The 14,353-nt window shown below is 39.0% G+C and overlaps 1 protein-coding gene across 1 annotated transcript; it reads left to right on the forward strand.

The window, feature by feature from the left end:
* The first annotated feature begins 7,845 nt into the window (after positions 1–7,845).
* LOC149197312 (uncharacterized) lies at positions 7,846–13,387 on the forward strand. Its single transcript, XM_089408645.1, has 2 exons — positions 7,846–8,863; positions 9,315–13,387. Exons 1-2 carry the CDS (start codon positions 7,846–7,848, stop codon positions 13,385–13,387), a joined length of 5,091 nt encoding a protein of 1,696 aa, XP_089264771.1.
* Positions 13,388–14,353: the final 966 nt, after the last annotated feature.

The following is a 14,353-nucleotide window of genomic DNA, read 5'->3' on the forward strand; positions in this document are numbered from 1 at the left end:
TAGGGCCCCTTTGATCGATTAAAGGTGTCCTCTTACAATAAATAGAATAAGCAATGAATATATTTGGGTCTTTCGACCACAACATTCGGTCCAAATCCCACCAGCTTGGGTGTTTTTCCTAACCAAACCTTTTTGGTGGGTCAAATCCACACAAGTCAAGTACTCTAGACTTATGGGAGTACCTCCCAAGCTACACTTTTCAACGCTCCCTCTTAGCAAGGGAGGTACTTCCATTCTTTAGAATTGACTCGTTAGGAACACAATACCAATCTCTAGCATCCATCACTGCAACATACCCTGAAGAACAAACAACATGTTCTTAGGAAGTGTCCCTACTACCAGAAGCCCCTTGCTTCTTCTTCTCTTGATAGCCCTTCAAGCCATTCCACGATTCCTTCTTGCCATTTGTAGAAGTCTCCTTACTCCCCACTGACCATGCACTCTTCTTGGGTTACAAATTCTCCCTTTGAACCAACAAACTCAAACTCGAACTCGACTCCCTCCAAGTCTCAAGAACCTTCTTCTTCCCTTGATCTATAGGCTTGGCCTTTAGCTTATATACCACTCTCCCTATCTCCAATGATTGGTCCACTAGAGTTAGAGCCTTTGGGTCTAAGTATCACCTTCCCATCCCAAAATATCACCTCAAACCCTTTCACCTTGATCATTGAGATATATAACATGCTGCACTTGAGCTCCAATACCCACAGTACATCATGTACTCATGGTAGCCCACCTAACTCCATCCTTAATGGCACCATACTTGACCCTCTGATAGTCTTGTGACTCTTATCGCCAACCTTCACATGTAATTTAGAGTCTCATTTGATTTTATATCTATATATATATATATATATATATATATATATATATATAATCATTAATTAATGATAAGTATAAAAGAAGCATGTTAATCATTAATTAATGATAAGTATAAAAGAAGCATGTCTCTAAGGACATGACCATTCATGAAGGGGCACCTGCCTAGGTATTTAAGCAGGCCCTCATTTATAACAATTCCATCGTCTCATATATTTTGTACATTCTTATATAAATATATTTTTACTATCACAGATATTTATATAGTTTAGATCTTCTAAGTATTATGTTGTGAATATGAACTTTGTTCATAGCATTTGGTATCAGAGTTGTTCGATCCTCTGGAAGCCCAATCACTGCATAGAGTTAGTTTGATCTGGCCTTTGGCCATCAACCCTTTGTCAACTTTGTTGCCATCGCAATTGAAGTGTTTCGCTACACAAAATTTGGTGCTTCTCCATTTTGCAAGTTTCATCATCAATCCTTTGGCTATTACAGGAAAATAAAATTATATTAAAAAAAATATAAAAAAAAGGTAAAAGAAAATTAAAAAATAAAAGTAAAATAAAATGATATAAAAATAAAAAACAAAACAAAACACAAAAAAATAGTGCATCCACACACGGTTTCACAACCTCCCGCCGATGCCCTGTTGGAAATAATACTGAGAGGGGGGGGGGGGGTGAATTAGTATTATCAAATTCTTTTCAATATACCTTCCAGATTTATACTTTAATTTATTCTTCAGATATTGATCATTAACATATATGTCAGTACCATATAATAATGAACAAGAACAAGGAAAAACAAATAGTCACACCAAAGAACACCAAATATAAGGTGGAAACCCAACGTGGGTGAAAACCACCTACTGCAATATGTCTTTATCTTCTTTCAATTAGAAACTTCTTTTACAATGATTTTGTATTAGTGCAGTCCTTTACCAGTACGTAGGCTGCAACCTGCAGAGAGCTACAACCCTCTCTCGTTTTCCAGTCTCTCCTGGAAGGGAGCTACAACCCCCCTTAACTCTTCTACTTCTTTAGGGACCACGTTTCATTAATTTTCAGACTGGATCCAAGAGCATCAAATAATCATCAAGTACATGTGAATCAACCAATCTCCTTATACAATCAAACCAATGAACCACCCAACTTCTCAGAATGTTGTAAACAGAAAAGAAATACCAATAATCTACACCTAGAACTCTAGATCAATAGATAAAAGGCAGCCAACAAATATTTCAAGAAAAGTCCGCAACTTCACCAACATAAACCTGCGGATATCCGCAGCTCTTCTATGCTTGAACTGCGCAAATCCGCACCTGGTCCTTCTTCTGCTCTGCGTACCTCTGCACCAATCCTTCTGTTGTATTGCGTACCTCAGCTCAGATCCGCACCTGCACTGTTGCCTGACCGCGTACCTCCGCACCTGGTCCTTCTGTTCCTCTTCGTACCTCCACACTGTACCTTCTTCTGTGCTGCGTACCTCCGCACCAGTGCCTTCTGCTTCGCTGCGAACCCCCGCACCCGCACCTTCTGTTGCGCTGCAAACCTCCGCACCTGCGCCGTGGATCGCCTGCAGACATCTGAATAGATCCAAATTAATAGTCCTCCAATGTACCACCAACTCTCAGATCCACAGATCTGATCACGCACCCAAGAGATCACGACCTATCAACAGATCCACCTTACACTTTACAGATTTCACCTTGATTTAGATCTAGCTTTTTAAACCGATTACCCAAAATTTCAAATCTTAAGATATTCAAATTTCACAAGTGTCTAGCCAAGTGATCTCCTTTCCTTTTTATAAGCAAGCCCTTATTCAAACCATGGGACAAAACCATCGAAACTAATACAAGGGATCCAAACCGAGGTTCAATAATTTAGATCCTATACGATGGGCCAAAACCATAGGATCATGAACGACAGCTAAATACCAAGGGCCAAACATAAGAAACCCCACATGTGCGTGCTTCTCTGCATTGGAGTGAGTGAACTAGGGTCTGCACCTTCTGAATGGAGTACCTGCAGGTATGTCTTCACTTCTTGGTCGGCGTAACTACGGTCCGCACCTTTTGAACGATGCACCTGCGAACCCCTTATTTTCCATCATTTTGAGAGCCTGAATAGAGTTTTGCCACTTGAGTGAGTTGCCATCAAGTACAACACCTGTGCTATAGCACCAAACCAGAATCATAATGCCAACATGACCTATAGCAGCGACCAACCGAATTCAACCTCTTCCCATGCAAACCTACGTCATTCTACTGCAGAGACGTCATGTTCAAAACAGTTTCTCTTTCATCGCATACCTTGTGTCAGCTGCATTGATCCACTTCGATCAATGCTTCCAACCAACTGCTGCCCTATGCCACCGCTCCGTCCACACTACTTCCTCCATCGTGCTCAGGAAATTTTGTTACTGGTCAAGATTCTGTAACGTGTCCAAGAATATTAAGTATATACAGTCGCAATTTTGAGAAATTAAGAGCATTTCAGAAAAACTAAAGACATCAATCGTCCGGATTGCGCATGTTTGCAAATCATCGCATCCTTTCATCAACACATCACCACAAGGTACCATTCGAACCAACGCATCCATAGATACCTTCCAAAAATGCATCATATCACCAAACATAGGGTTGCATTTATCTCCAATTATCATGTCTCTTCAATCTTTGTGCACGATTAGCTAACACACAATTATATTATACGCAAGTGAAGTTACAGGAAAATACTATGGAAGAAGAATTAAGTATATAAAAAGGTATTTAGGTGAGTTAGAAAGGAAGTTATTTAAAAGGTTAATACACACAGAGAGAGAGAGAGATTATTAAATTTTAAAGTTTATATATATAAGTTAAAAGGAAGGCTTGAAGTACAAAGTTGAAGGAACAAAAATGTAATATATATATATATATATATATATATATATATATATATATATATATATATATATATATATATATATATATATATACTATATATATATATATATATATATATATATATATATATATATATATATATATATATATATATAAGGTAGCAAATAACCTTTGAAATATCAAGTCTAAGTTAAAAGAAATTGTCAATTATGGACCAAAGTGAAATGGAGACCAGTAATAAAATATTTCCTAGAACCTCTAGAAAATGTGTTAGTACATTGTTTAAAATTAAAGGATCACTTGCAAGAAAGAATATTATAACATATATCGAGCCTACTCAAGATAATGATTATATTAGCACTGAGTGCGATAACCAATTAGAGATTCCTAAATCAAATATAATTGAAACAAGGATTCTACGAGTAACAAACAATATAACATAAGCAATCTACAACTAAGCATTGGAGATTATACTTTTATCTTGTAATTCACCATCCAAACCTTATATTGTGATGATAATGATATAATTTTGGGTTTGCCCTGGATGGAATCATTAGGGTCCTTCTTCCTAAATACGAAGAAGAATTTTTTAACATTTTCCTACAGGAAGAAAAAAATAACACTACAAGAAATTACATTGAAATCAAATCCAGTAACACCATAAGACATACAAGATATCTCAAAAATCATTTTTCAAAAAAGTAAAAAAGAAATACAAAGTATGCAAAGGGAAGCTGAAAAAATCACCGGTGAAAAAATTGAAGAAGTTACTCGGCTTAAGGACCATAGTGAAAAGAATATTGATGCAAATTAAGAAGCTTAAGAAGGACAAGAAGTCACTAGAAAACAAGTTACAACAACTTATCAAGAAGGAAGCGTTGAAATCTACAAATGCATAAATTCAAGTTGAAGAAAAAGGAACAAATACCAATCTAATGAATACCACAACTCAAGAAGATGACAAGCCAGTTGAAGTAAAAACATATTTTGATGTTGCAATTCAAAGGATGAAAAATCCAAATGAAGATTTTGAAACCAACTCAAAGACATCAGTATTTTAAGTAAATCGGGAAATTGCTACACACATGATAAGGGAGAATCAAACCAAAAGAACTCCTTATCGACGTTTGAATCACAAGAGCAGACAACTGAATCAGTCTACATATCTATATCACTTAGATCATAAACAATAAACTTATGTTCTGAAGACTACTAGTGTCAGTGTAAACCAGTCTTGTGATAAAAATTCACATGAAGTATCCACCAACTGCAAGATTCCACAAAGATTAATTTAGGATGGTCACATCCCTTCTCAATTTGACAATTTTGTTTATCACTCAGTGGATCCTGTCATCTTGTATCATCGAAGATGACAAATCGAAGAAATCTAAAAGATGTGAATATATTACAAGACAAAGAACAAACCACACACCTTGTTAGCAATAATCTTTGAGGACAAAGCTTTCCGAAGAGGAAGGCTATATATATATATATATATATATATATATATATATATATATATCATATATATATATATATATATATAATAACAATCATAAATAATTATTAATTAATGATTAGTATAGAAGAGGCATGTCTCTAAGGACATGATTGTTCATGAATGGACACCTGCCTAGGTATTTAAGCAGACCCCCAATTGTAACAATTTCATCATTTCATATCTTATGTACATTCTTATATAAATATATTTGTCCTATCATGGATATTTGTATATTTCAGATATTCTACGTATTTTCATACAAATATGAACTTTTTCATAGCAAGGACATTCCACAAGAACAAGGCATCTCGTAAACTCTAGGGCCAAGCATAGGGTCATTCTTATCCTTAGTCATTCTGAAGACAACCATTATCTAACTCTTTAGAATGACCAAGGACAAGAATGCCCATGGAGTCTATGAGATCCATTATTCCTATGGGATGTACTACATGGTTAAAAGTGTAGCTTGGGAGGTACTCCCACAAGTCTAGGGTACTTGACTTGTGTGGATTTGACCCACCAAAAAGACTTGGTTGGTCAAAGTACCCAAGTCGGTGGGCTTTGGACCCATTGTTATGGGCATGTAGTTAGTTGCATTGCATATTTTGTGTACATTCTAAATCTTTCATTCTCATATTGTTGTGCTTCATTAAAGATTAATTTGCATTTAGATAGATTTATTTTCAGTATGTATTTTACTATCATTATATAAAACCAGGGTGATAATCAATGCTAGTCAATTCAATTGTACTATAATTTTGTAACATTTTTTCTTATCAATTTGAGTTTGTAAACTTACAAAGTGAAAAGCAAAATATACACAAGGACTTAGCTTCTAATTCTATCAAATGTAAATTAACATGAAATGAAATTATATTCTATGAAATCAATTAAATCTAATCTATCTCAATATGATCATGGTTCTGAAACATTTGTATACCCTCTTTGCCATGCATAAATTCAACTAATTTTTAACAACAAAATTTCTAAAATATATTTGAATACAATTGTTTGTAGTTTTTAAACATTTGACTCCTATTCAACCAGAAGTTTTGCATGATCAGCCTACATCATATTGACATATGAAAAACAATCAAAATTCACATTGCTAAAATTGAAATGAAAAGAAGGATCTATCACTAATGAAAAAAAGAAACTTAATCTAGCACATGAGCTCATGATTAACTTCTCATAACAATAAATTAAATCATATATACATACCAATTATATACATCTATAAACAAATAAAGGAAATAGTGCACACACTTGGGAAAGGGGGTCCTCTAATGCTTAGCAAGCACACTAGATTATCTACTAGGATTTGAAAATTAGAACAATAACATATGTTAAGTGAAACGAGTTGGTGATCCAGGTGGATGTTGGTGGCCACCCATCTATCCCATTTGTACCCCCACAACTGTCTCTTTCAACTTTTTCAGTTTCCTAAATTGTAGCATAGTTTACTATTTTTAGCAGTTTTTCAGGTCCTGAACTTTCGGAGCTGTTTTGAGGCCCTAAACGACGTTTTTTGGGAGATCTGGGGCAACATCAGTCCATGGATCCATGTTGCCTCCCAAAGTGATAGTGCTCAAATAGATCTTTCTAACGAGCTATTGTACGTGTCAAACGGAGATCGTATGCCAAAGTTACGACCCTGGGAAATTGATGTACCAATTTACCCAAACGGAGCCCACAATTTGGCGTTTCATCTTCTAGGGTTAGGTTTCAGGATGTGAAAGGTTTTCCATTGTTTCTCAACACTAAATAGACCTTCGAGCCTCATTGTAACACAGTTCAGAGGCATGTAGCCACCACATCTCTTCTCAAAGATAAGCTACCATCGCCCTAGCTGGTTTATTTCCATTTATGGTTGTAAGCATATTTCAGTATTTTCCATTAATGAAATGAAGTATTATTTCCACTACATCTTTGTGTATATGGTTATCTCTGTAATTTGTTGCGTTCCTGTTTAAATCCGGATCACTTGGAGAAAGAGATTGAAATGTAACTACCAAGACATTTCTCCAAGTATTCTAATTACAACTCTAAATCTCTCCTATCTTTTCTTGAAATGAAGAGAGCACTACTATTTATACATAAGTTGCTTTGAGAAGAGGATAAGCAACTAATAAATTCAGATCTAGTAGTTTTCTCTCAAGTAGGTACAACCAATTTGCTAACATTAGAAGATGCTTATCTCAACAAATCCTCTCACAAATATCTAATATCTTTGATAGGAGTTCTTATCAAAACCTCCATGACTCTTATCCATCGAATTGCCTGAATAATTTTCTCAATTCTTCCTCAAATCTTCAAGAGTTCGAAGAGGAAATTTGAATTTGATTTTAAGTGTTCAAATATGACTTTGTTGGAGTCTTCAAATATGCTTATAAACATCATACAATTCATCTATAAGTGAAAACGTGTTATTTTTCTATTATTTAATCATAAACTCACTTAAAATACTAAAATAAATTCTTTGCAAAATAATAAGTCCAAACCCCTATATAATCATAGAAATGGTCTTAATGTGAAAAGTTATAGAGAAATGAGTTATGTCATTTTGATAGTAATAGAGCCGCGCTGCAACCCTAGTTGCGCCTTCTGAGCGACCCCGCAAGCGTTCTCCCTCATGGAGCCTGGAGGCGGCCCTGCGGCCCCTCCCCCCTTCCCCCCGGAGATCGAAGCCTTCAAGGCTCTTGTATCTGCTACAGGAAAACGCCAGGTCACAGGCCCGCAGCAAAAATTCGTTAAAAAACTGGACAGTATACCCAAGGTGGCCTTACCAGAGGAGGAAATCTGTAGATCTGCGCTGAATCTTGTAGAAAGAGGTCTAATCGGCCAGTTTACTGGTCTGTGGCCATCCCCGAGGGCTATCGAAGAATGGGTCAAAAGAAATTGGCTACCTCTGGTAAATGAAGGAATCAAGATCTATTTTGTAGGCAAAGGGTTCTTCGTCTTCTTGTTTGACAGTACAGAGGACAGAGGCCTGATTTTCAGAAACGGGCCATACTTCATGGGGCCTCAAGGACTCTACTTGAACAAATGGTCTACTGATTTCGATCCAGCGCAAGACGTGCCCAAGGCGGTCCCTGTCTGGGTGCGCCTCCCGCATCTTCCCCTTCATTGCTGGAATCAAAGCTCACTTCAATCCATTGGAAACGCACTTGGGAAATACATAGACCAGGCCCCAAGGAAGGATCAATACTCTTGCGCCCGGATCTGCGTGGAGGTAGATATGGAAACAGGATTACCCGAAGCGATTCAGCTATCGGTGGCAAACTGGACACACATTCAAGAGCTTGATTACGAACAGCTCCCTTTCAAGTGTCGATTCTGTCATGAGTACGGGCACTTTGCAAGATATTGCAAAAAAAGAAACAAGGAGACAACAGAGAAGGAAAAAGAAGAACAATGGAAACATGCAAAGAAGACAACAATCAGCAGACAGAGTAACAAAAACAAGGCTAAAGGGACAGAGAACAAAGTAGATAATGGAAGCACAAGTAACCAAAACGCCGGGAGCAGCGAAACAAAAGGCAACGAGGGGGATAAAAACCCCTTTGAAATCCTCACACCTCCTTCAGATCCTCCGGAAGCAGGGGAAGAAGAACCACCACAACAGGAGAATATTGAAACCATAGAACCAGGTAATAACCCAACCCCCATCCCAAGCAATATTTCTTCCCCTTCATACGCAGACATAATAAAAAAAAAAAGAAAACCATAGAGAATATGGGATCATCAGATGATGAAACACTTGAAAGGACAACAAAAAGGGCTGGACGAAGATCAAACAGGGAAACTAGAGAAGAGGAGTCAGAAAGACAAAAAACCCTCGGCAGTCAAGCTACCATCGAAATGACACTAGGGAGAAATATCAGGCCCAAGGCCTCCAAAGGAGGAGGGCCTACCCCTATAAGTGGTAAATGATGCAGTTGATCTCTTGGAACTGTAGGGGTCTGGGTAATCCCAATAAGGCAGAGGCTATCAAAGACTTATTGAAGATGGAGACCGCGGACATCCTTATGCTCCAAGAGACCAAAGTAGAAGGGGAAACCCTTCTAAACACCAGCGCTATGAAATGGAAATTTGATTCAGGAAAGGCTGTTAGTGCAAGGGGCACGGCTGGAGGAATAGGTACTTTTTGGACAAAAGACTTCTCACTAGAACGATTCTTAGCGACCCAACATTGGATCTTCACAGAGCTGCGCCATACCGTAAGCAATCTTTCCCTCGCTCTGTTTAACTTGTATGTTCCTGTTCATTATGAAGAAAAGAGAGAGTGCTGGAGAACACTTTTGGATTATATAGTGCAGATCAGCCCCTCAAATTTAGTCATAGGTGGAGATCTGAATATAACTCTAGATCCCAAAGAAAAAAAAGGAGGGATTCAGTCTAGAGATCCTTTCATCAATACAGTGGGAAATCTGATTCTGCAGTGGGATTTGGTAGACTTCAAACCAGTAAAAGGCAAATACACCTGGACAAACAATAGAATCGGAGAAAATCAAATCTCTGCTAGATTGGATAGATTCCTCATCAGCAGCTCTTTAATGATGGACAACAGAATAGTTTTCACCAAGATTCTTCCAAAGCTCACATCGGACCATAAGCCTATCCTCTTATGCCTGAAAGAAGAAGAAGATTTAGGACCCCTTCCATTTCGTTTCAACCCTCTTTGGGCAGGTAAGGAAGGGTTCTTAGAAACAGTTCAAGCAGCATGGAGGATAGATGTACTCGGTTCCCCAAGCTATGTGTGGGAACAAAAAATGAAAAATACAAAAAAAGCACTCAAAGATTGGATAAAGAAATCCATGCAATCCCCCACAAGGCAGAGGAAGGAGGCAGTTCTTCAACTGGAAGGAATACAACTTGAAATGGAGGAGAAAGATCCCTCTTCCATAGATTTAGCCAATGAAAAATCTGCTCAAAGGAATGTATACTGTTCTTTCAGAAATGAAGAGGAATATTGGCGCTTAAAGTCTCGAAGTTTGTGGCTCAAATCTGGGGACAAAAATACCTCATACTTTCATAGACAGTGCAGGGCCCGTCTCTCGCGCAATCATATAACAGAAATTACCAGCACTAGTGGTCAGGTTTATAAAGGATTTTCTCAAATCAAAGAAGCAGCTGTAAATCATTTTCAGAACCTTCTTAGTGCAGAAAGAAATGGGAACGAGGAGGATGAAGTAGAGTTTCTCACAACCATCCCAAATCTAGTCAGTGAGGAAGATAATGATTCTCTGATGAGCCTAGTAACGGAAGAAGAGATAACTAATATAGTCTGGTCCATGGAACCAGATAAAGCCCCAGGTCCCGACGGTTTCACAGTACACTTTTACAGAATTTGTTGGGAGATTATTAAAATTGATCTCTTCAGAATGATAAGAGGAATCTTGAGGAAGGCAAAAGTGGGGGGTGGAATAAAATCCACATTTCTCGCTTTAATCCCCAAGGAAACAAACCCAGGATCCTTTGACAGATACAGGCCGATCTCCCTTTGTAATTCATCATACAAGATCGTGGCCAAACTGCTGGCAAACAGAATTAAGCCACTTCTTCAAAAGCTCATCTCTCCAGCCCAAGGAGGATTTGTGAAAGGCAGACAAATCTTGGACAATGTCATTCAAATCCAAGAGGCTCTCCATTCCAGCCATACACGGAAAGAACAAGGTATGATAATCAAATTAGATATGAGTAATGCTTTTGATCGAGTTAACCGTTCCTTCCTGCTCAGGGTACTTGCAGCCTTTGGGTTCAGACAGGAATTCATAAACCTTATCAAAGCCTGCATCGAAAACATCTGGATCGCTCCAATGGTGAATGGGAGGCCAACAGAGTTCTTTTTAGCCACCAGGGGACTGAGGCAAGGCTGCCCTCTGTCTCCCTTTCTCTATATTCTGATGGCGGATTCATTAAGCAGAAAGTTGACACAGGAGCAACAAAGCGGCACCATCCCAGGGATAGGAATTGTGCAAGGCGTAGCCCCAGTGAATCATGCGCTCTTTGCTGATGATTCACTCCTGCTCGGGGGTGCTTCCATGAGAATTGCTAACTCCTTCAAGACAATTCTCCAAAAGTATTGCAGTATTTCTGGAGCATTAATCAGTGAGAGGAAAAGTGCAGTTTACGGATGGAATACCGATCAACAAACAATTGAAAGGATAGCCAGCGAATTGGGGTTCAAAGGCTATGCAGAGTGGGATAAAATAAAGTATCTAGGTCTTCCTCTGACGATGGGATCCAATCGCAATTATTTGTGGGAGGAGGTGATTTCAAAGTTCAAAAATAAGATAGCAGCGTGGGGCGGAGTCTGGCTTACCACAGGCGGCAAGCTCACTCTCATCCGTTCGGTGCTTTCAGCTCTGCCTACATTCCAAGCCTCTTTGCTGATGGCTCCAAGGCAAATCGCAGATCAGATCTCTTGTTTAATGCGGAACTTTCTGTGGAATGGTGGGAAGGGGAACAACAATCGATTTCACTTAGTTAATTGGGAAACGGTGAAGCGTCCCACTACTGAAGGTGGACTCCAAATTAGAGACCCCCAACAAGCAAATCTAGCCCTGGGTTGTAAACTCCTGTGGCAGCTAATATCTGAGCCCACGCATCCTATCAGCCAGCTCTTAAAATTCAAGTATCTCAGAAATCGGTCGATCATCTCCTTCAACCCAGCGCCTTCTCCTAGAGGAACACAGGCTTGGAGGCTCTGTTGCAAAGGGATAGATTTCTTCAGAACACATTTGTATAAAATTCCAGGGAACAACAAAAAAACATTGCTGTGGAGAGATCGAATCATGGGCCATCCTCCACTTTCAGGCATTAACGAAATCGCAGATTTAAGAGCCTGGTTAAGATCAAAAGGAATCAGGAAAATCGAGGACATTGCAGAGTGGGATAACAAAGGCAATTGGCAGTGCTGGACTTTGCCCAACATTCCAGCGCACTTAAAAAATCAGTTAAACTATTTCATAGATGCAATCACAGACTTTACTCCAGTGCACAAGGACGAGGAAGATTCATGGGGATGGGGACAAACAGGGGTGTACACAGCCAAACAAGGGTACTTACAGATGCAAGGCAAAAAGGACTCTTCGCACCCGGAAACAGTGTGGAAGCAGATCTGGGAAAGCTTCAGCATTCCGAAGATCAACTTCTTCTTTTGGACTTTGTTTCACAACAAAATCCTGACTGGAGATAACCTATGTAGAAGGAACATAGCTGGTCCACATCGATGTGTGTTTTGCAAAAAAGCCTTGGAGACCTCAGTCCACATATTTATTGAATGTGAGTATGCACAGAAAGCCTGGACTAGCTTCTTGGCTGGTCTGAATGTTAGACCCCCAGTCCATTGTTCGATAACAGACATGTTTTCATCTTGGAAAGCTCGTTATCCCTACAGCATCGCAGACAAATCTATTTGGCATAAGGTGTGGATCGCAGCTCCAAAATATGTGTGCTGGAAGTTGTGGCTCTCCTGGAACGAATTTGTCTTTAATAAAAAAGAAATGACTACAGGAAATGTCGCAGAAAAGGCCAAGAAACTACTAATAGAAACGCTAAGACAATCCAATGTCAGAGACAGCTCCCTAAGAGATGAAGAAAGAGCATGGTTGGGCGATTACATTCCTACATCGAGATCTTCAACAATCACTCGCCCAAACCAAAAGGAAAATTGGCAGATTCGAGACACTTTGGAAAACTTCCAGAAGTGGTGGAAATCTCAAGGAAAATGCACTATCTTCTTTGACGGAGCCTCGAAAGGCAATCCAGGCAGGTCAGGAGCTGGGGGGGTTATTTACCTCCCGAATGGAAGAAAAGAGGAATTCAGCTGGGGACTTGGACTTAAAAGCAACAATCAGGCAGAAGTCCTCAGTCTTTTAAAAGCTTGCCAACTGGCCAGAAAAGGAAACCCAAGGGAAATCTTAGTATTTGGAGACTCAGAATTGCTGATAAAATCTCTATTAAATAAGAAAGGGCTCAAGGATCCAGTACTGAACAAACAGATATTAAGAGTGAACAGACTCATGAAGGACTTCTCTTCAGTTCAAATCTTTCATATACTCAGAGAATTAAACACAGAAGCAGACAGCCTGGCAAATATTGGATGTAATCTAGAAAAGAACATGATCAGCATAAATGCAGGAGAACCGAATATGGCAACCATCCCTTAAAAGGGCAAGTCGATTTTGTAAAAGCAGGAAATTGTACTGTTAGAAACAGTGAAATGTAAAACTTGATATGGCTTTGGCCACCCATAAATAAAATATCCGTTTCGGTTAAAAAAAAAAGTTATAGAGAAATGGAATATGGTTAGAAGTGAAGGAAGAAAGGGTGAAAATATGACATTTTGGTGAGCCAACAATCAACGCCTAGTGCACATGCTCCCAAACAAGTTAACTTGGATGTGTAGGTAATAGGTCTACAGGCCTAGGCATTGTTGGAGTTCTCATGAACTCCCCATTCAAGCATGTGGATCACGTACTCTACAATGAGCTCATGTCTTCAAGTAGGAGCCATATGTTACCCACCCAAATGGTTAACCCCATAGGAGAAATTTTTTCTCCTACTTTTGATAGGTCAACTAGCAGCGCTTGATACCACCCATTTGATGTTGATATGCCATGTGCCTCTGCCATTTGCATTAGCCACATGCATCTCACCATCCAACATTTCGACTTGGATGAAGGTGGGATGTTATTCAAAAGGTACTTTGATCATCTTGCAATCAATTGCTTATGTTTGTTTTTTTTGGGTATTTAGTATGGATAAAGGGGTGATCAGGAAGATTGACTGATCTTGACTGTAAATCTATTCTCTCACCTTACTAGGGCAGTTAATATTTATCCCTAGTTCTGTGGGACCTCCCTTCATGCCTTACGGTTATAGGAGGGGAACTACATGGAAAACCTAAATTGAGATATCATGTTCATTATCCCCTACACCATACTTGACACTTTCCATGACACATTACAAGCCCCATATCCTAACTCCATTCTTCATATCTAAGTTGTCATTGGTCCATTGGAATTTGGCACCCTCATGTCCACACTCCTTGAGTAGGGACGAAAAAAATTTCCCTGGAGGTTGATACAACTAAAAGAACAAAAATCATAGTATGGCCACAACAAAACAAAAAT

Source organism: Pinus tabuliformis, chromosome 2_2 (assembly GCF_031772625.1).
Source record: "Pinus tabuliformis cultivar Carrire ecotype Pingquan chromosome 2_2, CPIR1, whole genome shotgun sequence".
Classification (NCBI taxonomy): Eukaryota; Viridiplantae; Streptophyta; class Pinopsida; order Pinales; family Pinaceae; genus Pinus; species Pinus tabuliformis.